A 16102-nucleotide genomic window follows, 5' to 3' on the forward strand; every position below is an offset into this window, starting at 1 on the left:
GATTTTAAGTATGCTTCATCTCTTTCCTGATGCCAATATTAATGAAAAAACACTTTACTATTTCAAAATAAATTCATGTGTATTGTAGAAAAATTAGATTCTACCGATGAACAACAACAAAACCCCTCACCCGCGCTCCCACCGCACACAAAGCCCTGCTAACACTGGCCTGTACTCATCTGGATGCGTTTCTGAGCATTTCAAAAGCTGGAGTATTTTAACCGAATGTCAGCATGCACATACCTTCCAGAGTCAGCACTGGGAGCCACAGAGCAGACGGTGAGAGGTGAGGACTAGCGCGCAGCTTGAGGTATGAAGCACCTCTCCCACCGGCTAATCTCCTTATCTTCTTGGAGTGCTTCTCAGCTTGCGTCCTTCCTCCACTGCACTTCCATGCGCCCTGCTGGGCACGCGCTGCCATCTGCATCCCTCACTCATCCGTGGAAACTTCTGCCCAGCCCCTCTGTGGAGGGAGACCTCGGCAGGTTTCATCTCTGTGTCTGTGCCCACTCACTGAGCAGCCCTCACATTCACCTGGGCAGCATGTTCTTAACATTTCTCTATTTTGGTCTCCTTGCCAATGTCAGCTTTGTAGAACTGATCAAGACTGTGGGGTGAGTGCCTCCCTTTCCCCATTTTTCCACACATAAATTCCTCAGCCTCCACAGGTCTCCCTGTCCCCAAACATGACCTACTTTTTCCCATGGTTGACTCCCCACCACACACACACAGTCCTCCAATGGGACTTTGCTCCTTCAGTTCTCTCCCACCTCATCAGCAGTAGGATGGAGAAGGATGTGGCCCCTGCCCTCTGGGGCTCACAGGCCTACAGAGGAAATGGGCAGCATTTCTGGCTTCCAGCCCAGGGTAAGTGCTGTAAAACAGGCATAAATCCTGAGTTATGGAAGCCGAAAATCAACAGTGATGGCTCCTTATGGTGTGGGGAACGTCTAGAAAGGCCACGGAGGCCGCAGCTCAGGATCAGAAACCCTGCCAATTCTCTGCCAAGTAGCCCCTCATTCTGACACAGTGTGGAAGCGCCCTGGAGGCACAGGCTTAGCCAGCACTTATGACATATTTACTTCCTCTATAAACATTTTAGTATACTTTAAATGAGATATTATGAATCTATAAAGATTCTAGCATCTTTCAGTATGACCCTAAAGAAAGGCATAAAACTTGTGCACTTAAGAGACATGTCACCTCCTTGCAATGAAAGAATCTGACCCAATTCATTTGGTAATTAATTTTATTGATTAAAGTATTACAAAGTTCTACTTTTCATTTTTTCATGTACAATGTATTGAAATGAGCTAAACTAAATCACTTATAATATGAAAAGACATTATTACATATTAGCAGGGTGATATTGCTTCATAATCATGTATTATTCCTACCTCTAAGACAACAGTCTGTATTATAGAATCACAGCTGTCACCTGTGACTGTCAGAAACAGGTGCAGTTGGGACTCTTGGGTTGGTAATAGAACAGCACTGGATCCACAGGCCAGAGACTAGGAGTGCTTATCAAATGAGGTTTTAGGCTCTGAAAGGAAGGAATGAGAAGCTGTGCTGGGACAAAGAATAGCCAGTTCCCATAAAACTTGGGAAACATAGATTTTTCAAAAGGAGGGTCCGATATAATTTTTTAATTACTTTTTGAGATAATTTAAAAATAAATACATTGACATGCTGATTAGAGAGAGAAAATAATTTAGGTTGCCTTTTTAAACTGAGTTTTTTTTTAAAGTTATTGTATGAAAGGTATTAAAAAATAAAAAAAATTATGGTGAATATGTTGGCAGGTAAGATTTGAAGAAAAGTTCTTTCAGAGACGATAAATGGCATGGCAATTAAGCTTTAATAATATATTAGTTTTAAATAGATATACACATAAAAATACTTCATATGATTCATCTCAGATTGAACATTCTCTTAAAAATTAAAAGGGTCAGCCAGGCGCGGTGGCTCACACCTGTAATCCCAGCACTTTGGGAGGCTGAGGCGGGTGGATCACAAGGTCAAGAGATCGAGACCATCCTGGCCAACATGGTGAAACCCGTCTCTACTAAAATCAGAAAAATTAGCTTGGCGTGGTGGCGCATGCCTGTAGTCCCAGCTACTCAGGAAGCTGAGGCAGGAGAATCGCTTGAACCCTGAAGGCAGAGGTTGCGGTGAGCTGAGATCACGCCCCCTGCACTCCAGCCTGGCAACAGAGCGAGACTCTGGAGTCTCTAAAAAGAAAAAAAAATTTAGAAGGGTCTAAAATATTTTTAAAATGCAGGGCATTTTCAGTAAAAAGAGTTCATGAAAACCTTCCATCCCCGGCAGGCATGGGGCAAGAGAGCTTTTGGCAGGCCATGGTGGCCAAGTGGGATTTTTTCCTGGAAGACTCAGCCCTGGAATCCACTTGCAGCTTTGTAAATGTACCAGGCGTCACATGAACCTTAGAAAACTTGGAAGCCACTGTGTCCCCAGATCTCACTCCCTCCTGGTAGAGCCCTGCCACAGGACAGAACAGATCAAGAGGCACGTGGAAGAAAATATGAGCCCTCCAGGAATCTCAGTGAAAACCAGCTGAGATTCGAGAGTGAGACATGGCTTTTCCAAATACAGCTGGTGTGTGTGAATTCTTACAAAATTACAGCAGCAGCACTATCACTGTGAGTGAGAGATGATGTGGTCCATTTGAGAAAAGTCTATTTTCTTCCTTAAATCACATTCCAATTTCCATTGCCAATTAATAAAACACATCCCTCATATTGAACCTTCACTTAGCTTTTGAAGAGAAAGTGCATTGACTTTTTCTCCTGCTATAACCTATTCAGAAAGCCTAGCTTGAAACTGCTGGGGATCTGAATCATTTCCAGAGCATGTGGAGAGGGGGTAAAAGGAAATGTGACTTGAAAGAGATATTTGGTATCCAACATCAGCTGTGACGAATCCTCCCGGCTATTTAGGAGAGCCTGAAATTAGAATCAGAGGAAAAATGAGTAAGGAAACTAACATGTTCTGCTTTACTGCTACCTGAAAGTCAAGGCGAAACACAGCTATCTCTGGTGGAGAGCTCCTTGCACCATCACATGAAATGACATACATGACAGCTTTTTAACAACAGCACAATTCCAAAGTCTATCCAGGGCTTCCAGATCAGCTGTCATGAACAATTAACTTGCCCTGTTTCACTTCAGAAGTTAATTTCCCATGGGATGAGCTGACCATAAATCTGTTTTCTATTCTAATCTATTAATCATGGCATAATTCTAAGGTCAAACATGAGCAGATTTCAAGTATTACATTTTTATTGAACCCATCTTTCTTCTTCATTCATGAGTTTCCAACCTTTTTGGTCTCAGGACCGCTTTATACTGAAACATGACTGGGGCCCCAAAAGCTTTTGTGTATATGACTATTGGTATTTGCCATATTAGTAATTAAAATGATTAATTCATTAAAATAAGCTCAACACATGTTAAACATACGTTTCCAAAACAAAGAAAATTTAGTGAGAAGTGATATTTTCTATTTTTGCAAATCTCTTTAATGTCTGACTTAATGTATTATCATATATAACCATATATTATATATGCCATATTTTAATATATATGCTATATTATCATATGTACGATATATCATATATATCTGCTTCTGCATTCAATCTGTTGTGATATGTTATTTTGGTTGAAGTACACGAAGAAAATCCACAGATAACTATTGAGAAAATCCACAGATATCTATTTAGAAAATCCACAGGTACATATTTAGAAAAAGGAAGAGTTTGCAGACCCTCTTGAAAGTGTCTCAAGGACTCCCAGGGATCCTTGAGCCAAACTTGGAGAACTGCTGCCCTAGAGTTCCTTAGGGGAGAAACTTTAGGGATTATATAAGAAAATATGGTTATACAAATGATTATAGAAGAAAAATGGTCTCTCTTTCCATTCAGCCTCTGCCCACTTGCACAGCATTCAACGATCAGTAAGAAATAAGATACATTGACAGAATACAGCATGGGAGACATGATTTTGGTATTTTCATTCCCTTCCCACCTGGACTAAGGTGGATTCTGAAAATTTCACAGGAAAATTTCCTGCTTACCTTTGAGCTGGGTACCTTTCATTTGTATACGTGGGTAAATGTACTTTAATCCTGGATTTCTATAATGTTAATTAAGTATCAACATCTTATACCATAGTTAGGAAGTAAAATTAAAAGGCACATCCTTAAGAACCTCACCTGTACTTTGCGAACAAAGGATGGAGTCACTCTCTTCTCAAAGTCATCTATAGGTGTGTATGAATTAAGGATCTTTATGATCTGCAAACAGTACATAACATAATGTTAGACCATGCAAAATAACTCTGTTCATAAAATAATGGTTCTGGTTATTGGGAACCATTGGGAAGCAAAGGTGGTTCTTTTAGCCTATAATTTGGTTCAGGAACTGTATGTTACCTATTTCCAAGAAAAGAAAACAAGCGGAGAAAAGTGCCATAGGGAGCAAAGGCAAATCAGATATCAGACAACAGTAAGAGGAGCCCCCTTCCAGCCTCCCCACCTCCCACATGCCCACCCCTCCACATACACATTTGTGAGTTTAATGGGCAGGGAATGAATGCATCATAGACATTTGTGTGTGTGTGTGTGTGTGTGTGTGTGTGTGTGTGTGATTATTATTATTATTATTTTTGAGATAGGGTCTCCCTTTATTGCCCAGGCTGGGGTGCAGTGGCATGATCATGGCTCACTGCAGCCTCAAAGCCCTGGACTCATGCGATCCTCCCGCCTCAGCCTCCCAAGTAGCTGGGACCAAAGGCGTGTGCCATCACACTCAGCTTTTTTTTTTTTTTTTGGTAGAGCATCTTGCTATGTTGCTCAGACTAGTCTCAAACTCCTGGGCTCAGCAATCCTCCCACCTTGGCCTCTCAAAGTGCTGGATTACAGCTGTGAGCCACCTTGCCCAGCCCATTTCTATGTTTTTAAGACCTAGTGTTAGTATTTAATAAATATTTATTAGATAAAAGGGTGGGCCATGGGTGATAGGTATGCTCCCGAGAGTACACACAGAATCAGGGGCCCACAGCTGGCTAAACCAAGAAAGGCAATGCCCACTGCACCGATGTGTCAGGGAAGAGCCAGCGAGACACTAAGCAAGCCCGGTCACCTGCACAGCAGACAGTGAGGTGCAGCGTTCATAGATCTCCTTGGCATCACTGTCTGTGGTCTTCTTGACCTGAAGCAACCAGGCTGCCTGAGAGAGGGGCTCCAAAGTTTCCTTTGCTAAGCTGTTCTGCAAATTCTTATCTTTAAGCCATTCTTCTAAGTAGCTGATATTGCACCTGGAGGGAAAGGCAGAAGAACAGAGAATACTTTAGGGAAGGGTGCCAGATCCCCCTGTGTGTCCCGAGAGGGTACCAGAGTTCGCTGAGATCCTTAAGACCACAGCTCAGCGATACTCATCTGCAAAATGGGGGAGTTGGAACGATGATCAGCTCTCCTAATCCAGAGTTCTAAGACTCTTGGTGGTCTAGGCTGAGGGGCCAGAACAGCTACAGGCTTTGGGGAAAATCTGAGCAAAGAACAGCGATTGCAATCACTTACAAAATACAATTTTGAAAACTGATTAAAGGAAAGAAACAGTGATATCTGAAGAGAAGACTTCCATAAGTATAAAAAACTGTTTTCTTTTTCCTGAATTGGCAGAAATCTTTCAATTAGTGAAGGCTTTCTTTCAGTCGACTGCAGTTTTTATTCTTATTTCCGTCACTAATTGCCACACGGGTTTATGAGTTAAGAGGCATGGGTTTTAGTCCTACCAATCCACTGCGTGAACCTGGGAAGTTAACTGACCTCTCTGGGCACAATGAGAGTGTTGAGAACCCTCAAACATTGCTGGTGGGAATGTAAAATCGTACAGCTGTTGTGGAAGACAGTTTGGTGGTTTCTCAAAATTGAATACAGACTTACCATATGACACAGCAATTCCACTCCTAGATATGTACTCAAGAGAAGTGAAAGCATGTCCAAACAAAACTCTGTACACAAATGTTCACAGCAGCATTATTCATAATAGCCCCAAAATGAAAACAACCCAAAATATCCATCAACTGATGAATGAATGAACAAACTGTGGCATTATCCATACAATGGGATATTATTCAGCATTGAAAAGGAATGAGGTGCTGATATTTGCTACATGGATGAACCTCCCAAACATTACGTAAGTGAAAGAAGCCATCCACAAAAGATAACATTTTATGATTCCATTTATTTTTCAATGTCCAGAATAGACAAAATCTGTAGGGAAAGAAAACATATTAATGGTTTCCTAGGCTGGGCGGAGTAGGGAGTTGGGGTGGGGGATGAGAGTGGCTGCTAATGGGTATAAGGTTTCGTTCTAGAGGGATGAAAATGTTCTAAAATTACATTACGGTGACAGTTGCACAACTATGTAAATATATCAAAAACGATTGAACTATACACTTTCTTTACTTATTTATTTATTTTTGAGATGGAGTCTCCTTCTATCACCCAGGCAGGAGTGCAGTGGCCCGATCTCAGCTCACTGAACCCTCCACCTCTCAGGTTCAAGCAATTCTCCCGCCTTAGCCTCCTGAGTAGCTGGGATCACAGGCACCTGCCACTACGCCCAGCTAATTTTTGTATTTTTAGTAGAGACAGGGTTTTACCATGTTGGCCAGGCTGGTCTTGAACTCCTGGCCTCAAGTGATCTGCCTGCCTCAGCCTCCCAAAGCACTGGGGGTTACAGGTGTGAGCGACTGTGTCCAGCCTGAACTACATACTTTAAACAGGTGAACTGTATGGTATATAAATTACATACCAATGAAACTGCTAAAAAAAAATGAGTGTTGAATAAAGTGATCTCTAAAGTCAGTTCCAGCTCTGGGCCGGGCATGGTGGCTCATGCCTATAATCCCAGCACTTTGGGAGACTGAGGCAGGCTGATCACTTGAGGTCAGGAGTTCAAGACCAGCCTGGCCAACATGGCAAAACCCTATCTCCACTAAAAATACAAAAAATTAGCTGGGTATGGTGGCGGACGCCTGTAATCCCAGCTACTTGGGAGGCTGAGGCAGGAGAATCACTTGAACCCGGGAGGCGGAGGTTGCAGTGAGCTGAGATTGTGCCACTGTACTTCAGCCTGGGCGAGACTGAGACTTTCTCAAAATAAATAAAGTCAGTCCCAGCTCTGACCTTAAGGATTAGCAATGCCTTCCTTAAGAAGACATGGGTCTTCTTTCTGGCTGTAACATTTGGACAGTGATGCTGAACTAATGTTATTCCATAGGATAGTGGGAGATGACATATCTTGTGTTGGTTCTCACTATCCCCCATTTTTGCATTGCTACTTTTGTCCCACTAGTTTGAGTTCTTATTACTTTTGTTTAGTTTTTGTTGTTGTTGTTTTTGTTGTTTTTTGTTTGTTTGAGACAGAGTCTCACTCTGTTGCCCAGGCTAGAGAGTAGTGGTGCGATCTTGGCTCACTGCAACTTCCGCGTCCTGGGTTCAAGAGATTCTCCTGCTTCAGCCTCCCGAGTAGCTGGGACTACAGGCGCCTGCCACCACGCCCAGCTAATTTTTGTATTTTTAGTAGAGACGGGGTTTCACCATATTGGCCAGGCTGGTCTCGAACTCCTGACCTTGTGATCTGCCCACCTCAGCCTCCCAAAGTGCTGGGATAACAGGTGTGAGCCACCGTGCCCGGCCTACTTTTAGTTTTTTGTTTTTGTTTTTGTTCTGAGACGGAGTCTTGCTCTGTCGTCCAGGCTGGAGTGCAGTGGCGCGATCTTGGCTCACTGCAAGCTCCGACTCCCGGGTTCACGCCCTTCTCCTGCCTCAGCCTCCCGAGTAGCTGGGACTACAGGAGCCCGCCACCATGCCCGGCTAATTTTTTGTATTTTTAGTAGAGACGGGGTTTCACCATGTTAGCCAGGATGGTCTTGATCTCCTGACTTCGTGATCCGCCTGCCTCGGCCTCCCAAAGTGCTGGGATTACAGGTGTGAGCCACTGCGCCCGGCCCTACTTTTGGTTTTTATTACAGGTTTCTAACGGGGCTCCCATCTCAGCCCTTCTAATTCACCCTATTCAAATAAACTGCCACAGTCCTTTCTAAAATCCGAATTTTGAGCACATTAATTCTCTCACTCAAAGATGTGTGGTGGGTTTCCAGTTCCTGGTGAGATGGAGTAACCACACTCCATCTTGTCTGTCCCACTGAACACAGCTATAAAGCCTGGATGGAATGCACTGGGCAGCTGTTTGAGGACGTGGAAAAGTAAATAGTAGCAGGGGAAGATGACCAGAATTTGAAGTCCTTCCAAGTCAGAAGTGAGATCATCACTTTTCCCCTCTGCCGTTCACTGGCCTCTACTCGCCACAGTTTGAAACTCAGAGGTGGGCATCAATGCCAATAAAGACCTTCCAGGGGAGCTCTCTGGTTCTAGCTCAAGGAGCTGAAAAGGGGTCTCCTAATGCTCAATGCCCTACCTTTTCCCTCTCCTTTTTCTCTATTCTCTCATGCTCAAGTTCTAATCCCATGTCGACAGCAGTGGTGGCGAAGGAGGCCAGAAGGAACCTAAAACTCGAAGAGAAGGGAAACTTCCTTTCCAATTGGAGGTTCTGTGGTTTAAGGTTCTCTCTTTGCCCTCACCATCTGGCCCCAGATGGGGACATCTGCAGTAAGTACACTGCAGAGCAAGTCAAGGAAAGCTCCAGTTTTCTAGCTGAAGCACCAAAAGGGGGGCAGAAAGTAATAGGAATGCCACAGAAAGGGAGGAGCCCCGGAAAGTTGGGAAAAGCAGTTTGTTACAGTTCTTTATTAACTCCTGGGTTTATCCCTGAGCCCATGCATGAATCTGACCCTAAACAGCATACACAGACTTGGAGAACTGAACTATGAAACATACCATTACCCAAGTTCCAAGCTGGCCACCGTTTTTCACACATATGAAACGGACCCAAAGAGCACCACAAAACCCTTACACATAGAAATGACATGAGAACCACAAAGCATAGAGGATGGTCAGAACTTGTAGTCTGGACCCAAGTGCATTATCCACCTGATGAAAATATCGACATTCTCCATATGATCTAAAGATTTAGAGTCTTGGCCAGGGATGGTGGCTCACACCTGTAACCCAGCACTTTGGGAGGCTGAGGGGGGTGGATCACTTGAGATCAGGAGTTCGAGACCAGCTTGGCCAACATGGTGAAACCCTGTCTCTACTAAAAATACAGAAATTAGCCAGGCGTGGTGGTGGTTGCTTGTAATCCCAGCTACTCGGGAGGCTGAGGCACGACAATCGCTTGAACCCAGGCGGAGGTTGCAGTGAGCCTAGATTGTGACGCTGCACTCAAGCTGGGGTGTGACGGAGCAAGACTCAGTCTCAAAAAAAAAAAAAAAAAAAAAAAAAAAACCCCAATAAAAAAACTAAAAAATTAAGACCTAGAGTCTCATAATATAGTATTTAAAAATATCCAATATACAATTCAAAATTGGCATATGAAGAACCAGAAAGATCTCAACTCACATTAAACAAAACAACTCATAGATGTCAACACTGAGATGACACAGATATTCAAATTATCTGACCAAGACTTTAAAGAAGTCATCATAAAAATGCCTCTTGTAATGAATCAAAAGATGTAAAGTCTCAGAAAAGAAACAGAAGATATAAAGAAAAACCAAATGGAAATTTTAGAATTGAAAAATACAATAATAGAAATAAAAGAACTCACTGAATGGGCTTACTAGCAGAATAGAGATGACAGAGGAGAGTCAGTGGACTTGAAAGGATTAACAGAGATTATCCAATCTGAACAGCCCAGAAGAAAAGAACTAAGAAAAAGGAGCAGAATTTTATGGACCTGTGGGACAATAATGAAAAGTCTTTAACAGTTGGTTCACTAAAGTTCCGGAAAGAGAAGACAAAGAGTATGATGCAGACAAAATAGCTGAAAAAATAGTGGCTGAAAATGTACCAAATTTGGTGAATGGCAAGATTCAAGAAGCTCAGGAAATTCCAAACAGGCTAAACCCAAAGAAATCCACACCCAGACACATCACAAACTGTAGAAAACTAAAGACAAAGAAAAAAATTTTTTTAAAGCAATCAGAGAAAAATTATGCATTATTTATGGGGAATAATTCAAATGACTATGGATTTCTTATCTGAAACCACAGTAGCTAGAAAAAAAGTAAAACATTTTTAAACTGGTGAAAGGAAACAACTGTCAATCCAGAATTCTACATCCTACAAACATATCCTTTAGGAATAAAGGTAAAGTGAAGACATTTTCAACTGAAAGAAAACTAAGAATTTATTGCCAATGAAAACTGCTCTAAAAGGAATACTAAAATACTTTCTTCAGGCAGAAGAAAAATTATATCAAAATGAGACTTGAAAAAAAATGAGACTTGGAACATTAGGAATGAAGAAACAACAGAAATGGTAAATACCTGGTTGAGTATAATAGACTATTCTTCTCTTACTGAGTTCTTTAAAATATGTTTGATGGTTGAAAACTAAAATTATAATATTGTATGGTACAGTTTTTGATGTATGTAGATCTAATATATAAGACCACTGCAACATAAAGTAGGGAGGCTAAAGGGGCCTACATGATGGTAACATTTCTACGTTCCACTTGATGTGGTAAGATATTGACTCTAAATAGACTGTGAAAAGTTAAGTATATGTACTGGAATCCCTAGGGCAACAACTAAAAAAAAAAGATCAAAGGGATAATACTAAAAAAAAAAAAAAAAAAATAGATAATTTAGAAAGGGATACTAAAAAATTTCAAATAATCCCAAAGAAGCAGATAAAGAAAATGGAGAAATGAAAACCAGAAGCAACAAGCAGAAATTAATAAAATGGTAATCCTAAATATAAATATTATATTACATTAAAATGATCTAAACGTCCCCATTCGGAAGCATAGATTCCAGCCTGAGCAACACAGTGAGACTTTGTTTCTACAAAAATGGCATATGCCTGTAGTACCAGCTACCTGTGGGGCTGAGGAGGGAGGATCGCTTGAGCACATGGTGAAATGATGGAAAACTGAAGGCAGGATATGAACAGCCCCTTTGAATGGAGCACGCCAGGAATGATGGAAAAATTGGTTAGAAAGAGAGTGGAATGCTAGGGTGAGAAATGCCTGGTTTACTTTTGTTGTTTGTTTGCTTGTTTTGAGATGGAGTCTCACTCTGTGGGTGACTGCAGTGGTGCACTCCCAGGCTGGAGTGCAATGGTGCAACTTCCGCCTCCCAGCTTAAGCGATCCTCCCACCTCAGCCTCCCGAGTAGCTGGACCCACAGGCGAGTGCCACCATACCTGTCCACCATACCAGGAGGTCAGGGTTGCAGTGAGCCATGATCATGCCACTGGACTCCAGCCTGAGTGACAGAGTGAGACCCTGACTCCAAAAACAAAACAAAGAAGCAGCATCATAGATTGTCAGGTTGGATTAAAAAAAAAATAGATCCAAATATCTGCTGCCCACAAGAAATTCACTTCAAATATGATACAGGTAGGTTAAAAGGACAGGCAAAGATATATACTAAGGAAACACTAATCAAAAGAAATTTGTAGTGGTTATATTAATTTTAGACAAAGTAGACTTTGGGGCAGGCAGAGAAAATTACCAGAGAGGCCAGGCGCAGTGGCTCACGCCTGTAATCCCAGCACTTTGGGAGGACGAGGTGGGCGGATCATGAGGTCAAGAGATTGAGACCGTCTTGGCTAACATGATAAAACCCCGTCTCTACTAAAAATACAAAAATTAGCTGGGCGTGGTGGCGTGCGCCTATAGTCCCAGCTACTTGGGAGGCTGAGGCAGGAGAATCGCTTGAACCTGGGAGGTGGAGGTTGCAGTGAGCCGAGATCATGCCACTACACTCCAACCTGGGTGACAAAGTGAGACTCTGTCTCAAAAAAAAAAAAAAAAAAAAAGAAAGAAAGAAAAGAAAAAGAAAAAGAAAATTACCAGAGAGGGATAAAGAAAGACACTACATAATGATAGGAGAATACATTCACCAAGAAGACATAACAATTCTTAATGTATATGTACCAAACAAGAGAGCTTTAACATACATGAAGCAAAAACTAACAGATTGAGAAAAGAAATAGACAAATTCATAATTACAGTTGGAAACTTCAACACTCCTCATAGTAATTAATAGAACTAGTAGAACAATATCATCAACAAACTAAGTCTAATTGATGTTTATAGAACCTTCCCGCCAACAGGAGTAGACTACATATTCTTTTCAGCTGCATGTATAATGTTCACAAAAACATCATATTCTTGGTCATAAAAGCAAATCTTCACAAATGTTAAAAGAGTTTAAATAATAAAAAATATGTTCCTTTTTTTTTTGAGACGGAGTCTCATTCTGTCGTCCAGTCTGGAGTGCAGTGGTGTGATCTCAGCTCACTGCAACCTCCACCTCCTGGGTTCAAGCAATTCTCCTGCCTCAGCCCCCCGAGTAGCTGGGATTATAGGCACACACCACCATGCCTGGCTAATTTTTTTTTTTTTTAAGTAGAGACGGGGTTTCACTATGTTGGCCAGACTGGTCTCGAACTCCTGACCTCGTGATCTGCCTGCCTCAGCCTCCCAAAGTGCTAGGATTACAGGCGTGAGCCACCATGCCCGGCCTTAAAGTATGTTCTTTTTTAAAAAACATAAAAATATTTAGAGATTTTTAAAGTAAAACTGGGAAAGTCCCAGCAAGGTGGAATGGTAGGTAAGTCCATACAGGTTCCATTTCAGTATCAAAATCTATAGTATATTTCAACCTGTATGCACATTGAGATTTTTTCTAATTGTGGTAAAAAGGGTATAACATAAAATTTGCCATCTTAACCATTGTTATAGTACAGTAGTGTTAACTATATGTACATTGTTATACAGTAGATCCATAGAACTCTTTCGTCTCATAAAACCAAAACTCTATACTCACTGAACAGTAACTTCCTTTTCTCACTCCCCAAATCCCCTAACCACCATTCTACTTTCTGTTTCTAAGAGTTTTACTGAAAAAGTATGTTCTATGGCCATAATGGAATTAAACCAAAAATCAAAAACAAAGATAATAAGAGAGTCTCCAAACACTTAGAAGCTAACATACTTCTTTTGTTTTTTTTTTTGTTATTTATTTATTTATTATTATACTTCAAGTTTTAGGGTACATGTGCACAACGTGCAGGTTTTTTACATATATATACATGTGCCATGTTGGTGTGCTTGCTTCTAAATAATCCATGGGTCAAAGAGTAAGCCTCAAGGAAAATTAGAAAATATTTAGGACTGAACAAAAATGGAAAGAAAACATCAAAATTTGTAGGATGGAGCTAAAATAATGCTAAGAGAAAAATGTATAGCATTAAATGCTTAGAAAAAAATAAAGTTCTCAAAGTCAATAATCAAAGCTTCTACCTTTAGAAACTAGAAAAAGAGGAGCAAAATAAATCCAAACTAAGCAGAAGCAATGAAATGACAAAGACAATATCAGAAATCAATTATATTAAAAACAAAAAAATTCTGGGTGTGGTGGCTCATGCGAGTTATCCCAACTACTCAGGAGGCTGAGGTGGGAGAATCACTTGAGGGCAGGAGTTCAAGACCAGCCTGAGCAATACAGAGACACTGCATCTCTAAAAATCAGCCAGGTGTGGTGGCACATGTCTGTGGTCTCAGCTACTTTGGAGGCTGGGGCTGGAGGATTGTGTGAGCCCAGGAGTTTGAGACCAGCCTGAGAAATATAGTGAGACCACCCCCATCTCAAAAAAAAGAAAAGAAAAGAAAAATCAATGAAATAAAAAACTGGTTCTTTGAAAAAAATCAATACAATTAATAAGCCTCTAGCAAATCTGACCAATAGAAAAACAGAAGACACAAATTACCATTATCAGGAATGAAAGACAAATATCACTACCAATCCTGCAGAAGTTAAAAGGATGACAAGGAAATATTATAAACAGCTCTACGCACATGAACTCAACAAATCAGATGAAATGGACCAATTCCTTGAAAACCACAAACTACCAAAACTCACCTAAGAGCAAATATATAACCTGAAGAGTCCTACAGCTATTAAAGCAATTGAATTCATAATTTAAACCTGTTGAAGAAAAAAAATCTGTAGTGGCTGCTTCTGCTGAGGGACTAAAGCATGCATTTCTCAGCTGGCGCAGTGGCTCACGCCTATAATGCCAGCACTTTGGGAGGCCAAGGCAGTTCGAGATCAGCCTGGGCAACATGGCAAAAACCTCTCTCAAGCAAAAATGCAAAAAATTAGCCAGGTATGGTGGCACTCGCCTGTGGGTCCAGCTACTCAGGAGGCTGAGGTGGGAGGATCGCTTAAGCCTGGGAGGTGGAAGTTGCACCACTGCACTCCAGCCTGGGAGTGCACCACTGCACTCACCCACAGAGTGAGACGCCATCTCAAAACAAGCAAACAAACAACAAAAATAAACCAGGCATTTCTCACCCTAGCATTCCACTTTCTTTCTAGCCAATTTTTCCATCATTCCTGGTGTGTTCCATTCAAAGGGGCTGTTCATATCCTGCCTTCAGTTTTCCATCATTTCACCATGTGCTCATTTGTGTAATTCTTGGTCTGTTGAAATCCTACTTGTTCTTCAAGACTCAAATCCTTGCCTTTCATATTCTCCCCGATCTCCTCAGCCTGCATTATTCTAGTTTTTAACAGAACTGTCTCCGTGAGACATTGGGCAAAGCAGCCACAATGGAAATTGCTGTAAAAATGTTAGTGCGGTGATTATGAGATAATGTTCCGTGTGAGGCATTATTTTTGTAATTCGTGACTAGGAGCAAAAAATAATTAGGTACTAGGAAGAAATCTTTATATCTTCCCAGGAATCACTCTGCTTCATAATACCCAATAAAACTAAAGAGCTGATCATGTTTTGCTTTTTGTCCTGGCAGCCAGGAAGCCCAGGGCCAGTTTTCAAGCTACTCTGCCCACTATTTACGTTTTTATTTTCTTTGGTTCTAGTTTTCTATTTGTGCTCATATTTCATTATTTTATTGCTTATGTTTTCATTGTAAAGCCACTTCAAATTCTTTGTAAGTCTTGCTATGACGGGCACTTAACAAATATCCAAATGACTAAATGAAAGCCTCTAAAATGCACACGCTCCTCAGAGCAAAACACTATCAAAGCATTACTTCTCTGATGGCCACTTCCACCTGGTGGAAGGGAAAAAGTACTGGGTACCTGGGGGGCAGGTGTTTGCCTGTCCTCAAAGAAGTTGTTCTAAGACCTAGAGTCATGTGTCTCCCTCATGATCCTTTTCATTCACGTCTCTACTCAGCCTTGGGGGATCCACTGATGGAGTGAGAATCGAGTTTAGCAAAGGCTCTGATGTGGCTTTACTTTAGGGCTGAAACCTACTACAGAGGACTACAGGATCTGCTTGGAGCTTATGAAATAAACATAACTCATTTCTCAATGAAGACATAAAGATCTGCAAAGACTAGTCCTTCTGAATACCCCTTCCTATCTGAAAACCACGCCCTGCTGTCATGGGAATTTGTGGGAATGGTCCATGGGAATTGACTCCAACTCCAAAGTTTCACTAATGCTAAAAAGGTGTAAGGGATGCCTCTCACATTTATTTTTTGACTTAAGATACTTAATTTTTTTTAATTTTTGTGGGTACATAGTAGGTATATATATTTATGGGGTACATGAAATTTTTTTTTGTTTTTTTTTTTTGAGATGGAGTTTCGCTTTGTCCCCCAGGCTAGAGTGCTGAGGTGCGATCTCGGCTCACTGCAACGTCTGCCTCCCCAGTTCTAGTGATTCTCTTGCCTCAGCCTCATGAGTAGCTGAGATTACAGGTGTGCACCACCAGGCCTGGCTAATTTTTTTGTATTTTTAGTAGAGACGGAGGTTTCACCATGTTGCTCAGGCTGGTCTTGAACTCCTGACCCCAAATGATCCACCCACCTCGGCCTCCCAAAGTCCTGGGATTACAGGCGTGAGCCACTGCGCCTGGCCCATGAAATGTTTTGATACAGGCATGCAATGTGAAATAAGCACATCAT

The 16102-nt window shown here is 41.5% G+C and overlaps 1 protein-coding gene across 5 annotated transcripts in view; it reads right to left on the minus strand.

The window, feature by feature from the left end:
- Positions 1-1231: 1231 nt before the first annotated feature.
- MYO5C (myosin VC) overlaps positions 1232-16102 on the minus strand; it is a 106503-nt gene continuing 91632 nt past the window's right edge. For all 5 annotated transcript variants that reach the window (XM_032174180.2, XM_032174177.2, XM_032174179.2 and 2 more), the window contains 3 exons: positions 5162-5336; positions 4234-4314; positions 1232-2966 (listed from right to left, as the gene is read on the minus strand). In XM_032174180.2, the coding sequence (XP_032030071.1) occupies positions 2814-2966; positions 4234-4314; positions 5162-5336 (409 nt within the window). In that variant the 3' untranslated portion in view covers positions 1232-2813. The remainder of the gene's footprint in view (positions 2967-4233; positions 4315-5161; positions 5337-16102) is intronic.

This window comes from Hylobates moloch, unplaced genomic scaffold (assembly GCF_009828535.3).
Source record: "Hylobates moloch isolate HMO894 unplaced genomic scaffold, HMol_V3 SCAFFOLD_14, whole genome shotgun sequence".
NCBI lineage: Eukaryota > Metazoa > Chordata > Mammalia > Primates > Hylobatidae > Hylobates > Hylobates moloch.